The following is a 7,267-nucleotide window of genomic DNA, read 5'->3' on the forward strand; positions in this document are numbered from 1 at the left end:
CCCGCGGGTCTTGCTTGGTGAGCCTGGGCGAAGACCGATGGACCGGCGAGCGACTCTCCTCTCCCGCTTGTCCAAGTGGACGGGAAACTTTGTTTTGGGGAGGAGGAGAAGGAAAAAAGATGCGCCCTCCTCAACTTTGCCGGATCTGCCCAAGATGAACCAAACGGCCGGCGTCTCCAACAGTGTGCGGTGCCCCAGCACCAAAGCACTGAAAGTAAGTCCCGGGAGTTCTCCTCTCTTCTTGCTCTCGGTAAAGGGGGTGGGGGTGGGGTGGAAGCTTCGGCTGGGCGTTGGGAAAGTTCTGCGGCTGGCCCGCCTGGGCATCCTGGCGCGCCGCTTCCGGGGCTGGGCGGGCTTGGTGCACGCTCGTGTGTTTGTGTCCATTCTCAACTGTTTGGGGAGCCCGAGCGGAGGGAGGGGGTGCGGGGCGAGAGCTCCAGTGGCCTTTCCCCGCACGCGGTGCTGCGCGCCTAGCGAGCTTGCCGGGACGCTGTTGGAGACGCCGGCCGTTTGGTTCATCTTGGGCAGGTCGGCAAAGTCGAGGAGGGCGCTTCTTTTTTCCTCCTCCTCCCCAAAACAAAGTTTCCCGTCCACTTGGACAAGCGGGAGAGGAGAGGAGAGTCAGTCGTCGGCCCGTTGGTCTTCGCGCAGGCAGCCGCGGCCCCCCGCTTCCGGCCAGGCTTTGCGGCTGTGATGGCGCCCCACCACCACCACCACCTCTCGGACTAAGGGAGAGAGCCGCACTTTCCGTCCCGGAGGTTTCCTGCACTTGAAGACCCGGGACGTTGAGGTCTCCCCTAGGGGGTCAAGGAGCCGCGGGACGAAGAAGAAGACGGGGACGGTCGCCAAGCAAGACCCGGGGGCTCGCCTTCTTGCGCACGGGGGGGGAGAACGAAGGAGGGGAAAAGCAGAGAGCGGCCTGAAGAAGGGGGTGGGGCTTCACCATGTGACCACCCTGCCCCCCCGGAGCGTCTCTCTCGGAGCGACGTACCGGGAAGCTCCGGCAGGATGAGAGGCCTGATCTTCCCTTATTTGGGGCTGTTAATGAAATGAAAAGAAAGTCCATCTTTGTGATGGATTCTGTACATTGGGTATAAATTCTGAGGGCTCTCCAGAGGAGATAAGGGTGGGATCTGGCCTGAGCACCACCTTGTCCTTGTGGAAGACTGAAGGCCTTTTCTGGCTGACAAGGCTCCCAGTTTCTACATGCTCCTAGCCGAAATCACTGCTGTACAAAAGAGGAGTTTTGTTCACAGCCATTTTATGGGAAACCTCCCGTAAAAACTTGCAACGAGGATGAGTGAGAGCCAAAGAACTATATACTCTCTCCATCATGGCAATCTGTGGGCCACAGCAGGATTGAACTGTGTGACCCCATGGAGAAAGCAGAAGATATGAGGCTGTCTAGTTAAGGAATGCTGGCTGCAAAAGGTAGGATTGCGGCAATAGCTGCTACCTGGCAACGAAGGGCAGCTATTGGGGGGGGGTTATGAACATCATCTGAAGAAGGGCCAACAGATGGCCCAGGCCAGGGTTGAGGGGTTTGACGTGCTTGTACTGGCACTACCTTGAGAAGGGTTTTTTTGCCATGTAGTACTGTAAATGCATCTTGTGGAGGCCCTCCTGGAAGCCATGAATCTGCTGAGATGGACCATAGATGTTTCTCTGCCCAAAAAAAGAATGAGTTGGGCCTTTGCATGGAGAGGATGACCTGGACCCCTCCTCGATATGGGCCTTGGCTGAAAAATTACCTGTCCTGATAAGTACATGCCAGTCCCTAATGTCTGCCCAGAAGGCGGCAAGCAATCAAGGCATTGATGCCCCATGTCTTTTGCTTTGATGTTCATATGCCTTGGGTAGGACAGCCGAGCAATGACACTGCCTAACCAGAGAGGCTCATGGTCTAAAAGGTTTCAGGATGTGTTCCAAGACATAGGATTGGTCCCATCTCAGTTGTAGGGATCAGCCCACCAGACTATGCTGTGTCTCAAAGACCATTTTAAATTTGGAGTTACATTGCTCCTCTGAAGGATCTCTAGAAGAACCTCTGAAGTGTGTCTGGCAGGTACTCAGGCCCATGGAATTGTCCTTATACAAGAGGTTATTAGTCCCTGAAGGCATGCCAAGGACATCAGACAGGTAGTCTTGGCTTTGACCAAATCTTTCAGCCAAGCTCAAAATCCTAGAGACCTTTTCTGTCGGGGGGGGGGGGGCCCCCACGGCATATCCTGGCACTTGCCTATGCTCACGCCAAAGTGTTGTAGCCCCTGCGATGGGATAAGACTGTTCTTTTTCTTCTTTAAAATGAAGCCATGGGTTTCCAGAAGATTTTGAGGGTGTCCCTGATCGTTAGCTACCAAGTGGGAGAACAGATCAGGATGTCGTCAGATACAGATGGATTTAGTTTCTTTGCTGGTGGATCAGGGCCATTAGAGCTACGAGGACCTTGGATAAGACCCAAGGAGCCAATGCTAGACCAGGGGGAAGAACCCTGAATTGGAGGCAAACTGGAGAAATCTGTGATGTCCTAGAAGGATGGGAATAGTAAGCAGGCATGATTAATGCTAAGTAATGCTCGCAAGAAGGAAAATAGGGTTAACTTACCTGTAACTGTTGTTCACTGAGTGTCTTCTGTGCAGGCACACATGGGGACTATGCATGAGCAGGCCTGCCATTGGAGAGGTGTTATGGCTAAAGGCCTCCAGGGGGTGCTGTGTGCCGGAGCAAAAACTTTTTCGCTCCCAGGGACCACATGCTCCTGTGCAGCAGTGCCCCCTCAGCCTCAGTACCTCTAGAGCCACCAAAGTCAGAGCATGCAGCAGGGCAGGAGGGAGGGTATGTGTGCCTGCACAGAAGACACTCAATGAACAACAGTTACAGGTAAGTGCAACCCAGTTTTCATCATCATTCTTCTGTGCAGTCCCACATGGGTATTCTAGCAAGCTACTCACCAGGTGGTGGGGCATGTTCTCATTTGAACAGCGAATGTAGTACAGTCTTCCTAACTTCAGCTTCATCTTGCCTGCAGATCAAACTCATAGTGGTGTATGAACGTGTCCACTGATGACCATGTAGCAGCCCAGCAAATCGCTGTTAAAGGCACGCCACTGAAGAACACTGTGGAAGAAGCTACAGCTCTCATAGAGTGGGCATAAATGTTTAACGGGCAGAGAAACCTAGCCAAGCCATAACACTCTCTAATGGCTGATACAATCTACCTGGACAAAGTCTGAGAGGAAGCCTTCCTCCCTTTATTGGGTCCAGCAAAACATACAAACAGTGCTCTATCCCTGCGGAACTCCAGGGTTTCTTTAAGATAAAAAGAGCAGTTTTCTCCCATTTCCTTTCCAAAAGATTTCTCAAAGGATTATGCAGTCTCGGGACCCTTTAGTTCCCCAGTGGTTGCTTTCACTTGTTTTAACACTAACACAGTTGATGTGCAAGCCTTTTGAACTGCTTGCCATATGCTCCTTGGCTGAGCTCTCCATGAAAGTATGTTTCTTAGCTGTCACATAAGCCAGAAGAGTGAGTTAGCAGCTCTTCAGGTGGATCCTTTATCTTTAAAGATTTTTCCTGAGAGAGTAATTCTTCGACCTAGTCTTAGGTTTCTTCCTAAAGTAGTCTATAGATTTCACCTATCCCAAGATATTATTTTACCTGTCTTTTTTCCTACACCAAGCTCTGAAAGTGAGCAATTATTACACTCTTTAGATATCAGAAGAGCTTTACTATTTTATCTTAAAGAAACCCTGGTTGGATACGCTTGAAGATAAGGAACATGGAAGGATAGAACTAAACTCAAACCTATCACGTAATCTAACTAGAGCTAAAACCCACTCATTGGAGGTGATATCTTCCCAGGCGGAATAAAACTGGACTAGCCTGTCCCCAAAGTTGACTGGAGTTCTAGTCAGAAAGCGGGTTTCTGTGATGAGACCACCTCTCTCAGAGGGGGTGGTTGATGTGTCAACTTGGGTCAGTTGGAACCATTGAGTTTATGATACCCCTGCTAGTGAGTGAAGGGCTTTGAAGTAGGAGATTAGCGCAGCGGAACTCCCTCTTGTAAGGATGCCAGGGCTGCCTACCGGACAAAGGGGTTTTGCTTGAACTGGGAAGAATCAGGTTGAGACACCTCCAATGATTTGGCTGTCTGTTTTTCTTCATCAAGGACAATGTTTCATCAATCCTGGTGGAAAAAAGACTGGCACCCTTGAAGGGTAAATCTTAAATCTTCTGCTTGGTTTCTATAGGTAGCATACATGAACTCAACCAAATGTGACATCTAAGGACAACGGAATTCGCCATGGCTCACGTTGCGGAGTCTGCAGAATGTTGATCAGCATAAATTTGTTGCTTTGAGTGTTTAATGGCCTCAGCTTGTAGAGCCTTAACCAGGGGCCACTTGTCCTCAGGCAGAAGCTCCAGGAACAGTAAGATTCTCTACCACAGAAAGAGCTGGTAGCCAGCCATGATAGTCTCCTAGTTGAAGATTTTGAAAAACAATGTGGAAGAAGAATATCGTTTTCATCCTAGGACATCCAGCTTCTGACCTTCTTTGTCTGCTGGGGTAGAGTGGTAAGACTGACGGCCTCTAGGTTGCATTTCCTCTGTAATTAATGACGATGGTGGAGGATGAGTTGTTAGGTAATTAAATTACTCCTTCTTGATCTTGTAGAAATATTCCACTGCTTCTGGATGTGTGTTGAAGTGATGTGAGCGTTTGCCACAATTCCTGCATAATATCTTCTAGACCTTCCAATACTGGAAAGGCAATAATGCCAGGGGAGTCTGAATAGAGTCAGCTTAAAATCTTGTCTTTCAGCTTGCATTCTGAAGTCATGACTTCCATCTCCAATGATTGTGCTATACGGATCATTTGTTCTCTATACATGCAGAGATTTTCCATGTGGGAGGCCAGAGAAGGCTCTCTTACTCTCTCATTCGGACTCGGACCCAAAGTCATGTCAGATCCATCTGACTCAAGGACAGCACCTCTCACCTCATTGTTGGTATAGGGGAACAAGGCCTGCATGAAACTGTTACCGATGGCAGATATGAAGAGGGGGAGAGGAGATTGGATTTATACCCTGCCCTTCACTTGGAGTCTCAGAGCGGCTTACAAACTCATTTCCCTTCCCCTCCCCACAACAAACACCCTGTGAGGTAGGTGGGGCTGAGAGAGCATAGAGAGAACAGCTCTGACAGAACTATGGCTTGGTCAAGGTCATCCAGCAGCTGTAATTGGAGGAGTGGGGATTCAAACCCAGTTCTCCCAGATTAGAGTCTGCACAGTTAACCACTACACCAAACTGGCCCAATGAGGATAAGGGCAGACATTCGTATCCCTGGGCCAACTGAAATGGTCGCTCCACTCTTCCAAATAGCTCAGGGACATCATGTATGGATGTGATGGCCATTACACAGGTGGCTGAGGTTGTAGCTATGGAACTGTTGCCATCTGCTCTAGTTCGGAATCATGTGGAGCTTGAGCCACAGGTAGATCCAATTCCACCATCCCATCCAAGATGGAAACAGGAGGGAATCTCAGCCCAGGAGATGGAGTTTTAGTTTTTTCCTGGAGAGTTCAGGTAGGCTTAGGAGTGTGGATAGGGACCTGCTGATTAGAAGCAGCATTGCATATCTCCTTGTCTTTGGGTTTGTTTTTTGCCCTCTTAGCCGGTGGGACTGGACGGCTTGTAGAACCCAGTGGTGTGGCTGAGGCTGAAGCCACTGGGATGGAATTTCTGAAGCCAGCCACTCTAAGGAATGTCTCTGGCATCATGGTTTCCTTGCTTGGCCAGCCAATCAGGCTGTACGACTGAAGCTGGGATGATCTATTGACATGGGGGCCTTTTAAAAGGGGCTTCAGGTGCTTGACCACTGGGCCCTCCTTTGATCTGGTCTAATTCAAAACAAGATGTGATGGGAACCAAAGGAATTAGATGGAAAGGATTTCCTATTGTCTCTCTGTGGACTCTTGGGCATGGCCCTCCTATCATTTCTAGTTTCCACCAGAATCTTGTCAAGACATTCCCCGAACAGCCTTCCACCCTAGAGTGGGTAGCCTAGTACTATGGGCTCTGTTTGACAAGTGCAAAGCCACAGAGCACACCTGGCCATAGAGCAGCCACCATGGAGCTGGATGCTAAGGTCACTGTGTGGAGGCAGGCGTCTGGTGGGAAGGTGATCACCTTGAGAATGCAGTTGGTGCCCTCTATTTCCCTTTGGTTGTCGCTGGGAGTGAGCTGGACCAGCTTCAGGGCCCACACAATAGGCCCTGAAGCTCTAGAGATGAAGGCAGAATTAGCTGCTGGCCTGATGATAACTGCAGTGGCCTCATGGTACTACCGCAGTGCATAGTCTGCTTTTCTGTCCTATTCATCCTTTAAGGATCCGACATCATCCTCTGAGATCAGGTCAGTGTAAGGTTTACATGTGAACACTTTACTGACTGGATCTTGTCTTTGGCTCTTATCCTGAAATACCAAGGTCAGCCTAGAGTTACAAAATTTAAAAAAAAAAAAAAACACAACAGAAATGAACCAAAGTAATAATTATTAAAATACTATTAAAAGAGGCCAGTATCTAATGGCAGTGTGGCAAGCAATCTATACCGTGGCATTCTTGCCTTCACAATATTATATAGCCAACTTACTAGTTGGTCTAAACCTAGGCTAGAGGAGAAAGGACAGGGAACGGTGGGAAATTGTTCAGAGTCACTGCTACCTAATGGTAGCGGGGTTTTTTGTTTTTGGGGTTTGTTTCTGTTTTTTGAGGTTGTATGCACATTGAGTTTACATGTAATGTAAGCACCCATATGGGATGAACATACATGAAGAGGAACACCATAGTCCTGCCTGTATACGTAGTGCATTTTACCTTGCCTACATTTTACCAGTGATTTATTTATGCCAAATTCACTTGTCCAGAATGTATTAACAGCAGAGAAGATACTTGTTGAACCCCAGGGTTCCATAACTGCAATACCTGTCTCCTGCTGCTGTTCTCCATTCATCTCCACAGCAATCTGGCAGTAGTCCTTGGTAGTTGTAAAAGTTGCTGGAGCCACCTCAGTCACTGCTTTGATCTCATCTGCTCTCCACTGTCTTCGTTTCTATATCCTTCCAGGATATTCAGACAAAAACTGTCAAGAAAAATGCAACCATGTTTGTTTTTACTTGCAACTCAAATGTTCAAAACTGACTGCAGTCACCTTCCAAAAAACAAGGTCCAGGAGAAAACAATGGTAAATATTTGGCTAACTGCC

The 7,267-nt window shown here is 48.7% G+C and overlaps 1 protein-coding gene across 1 annotated transcript in view; it reads right to left on the reverse strand.

Annotated features, from left to right (window-relative positions):
• The window catches only part of SFMBT1 (Scm-like with four mbt domains 1), a 45,897-nt gene extending 38,882 nt beyond the window's left edge, over positions 1-7,015 (reverse strand). Inside the window, exon 1 of the mRNA XM_015407478.1 lies at positions 6,988-7,015. Coding sequence (XP_015262964.1) covers positions 6,988-7,015 — 28 coding nt within the window. The remainder of the gene's footprint in view (positions 1-6,987) is intronic.
• Positions 7,016-7,267: the final 252 nt, after the last annotated feature.

Source organism: Gekko japonicus, unplaced genomic scaffold, assembly GCF_001447785.1.
Source record: "Gekko japonicus isolate JY-2015 unplaced genomic scaffold, Gekko_japonicus_V1.1 scaffold728, whole genome shotgun sequence".
In the NCBI taxonomy this organism is placed as follows: domain Eukaryota; kingdom Metazoa; phylum Chordata; class Lepidosauria; order Squamata; family Gekkonidae; genus Gekko; species Gekko japonicus.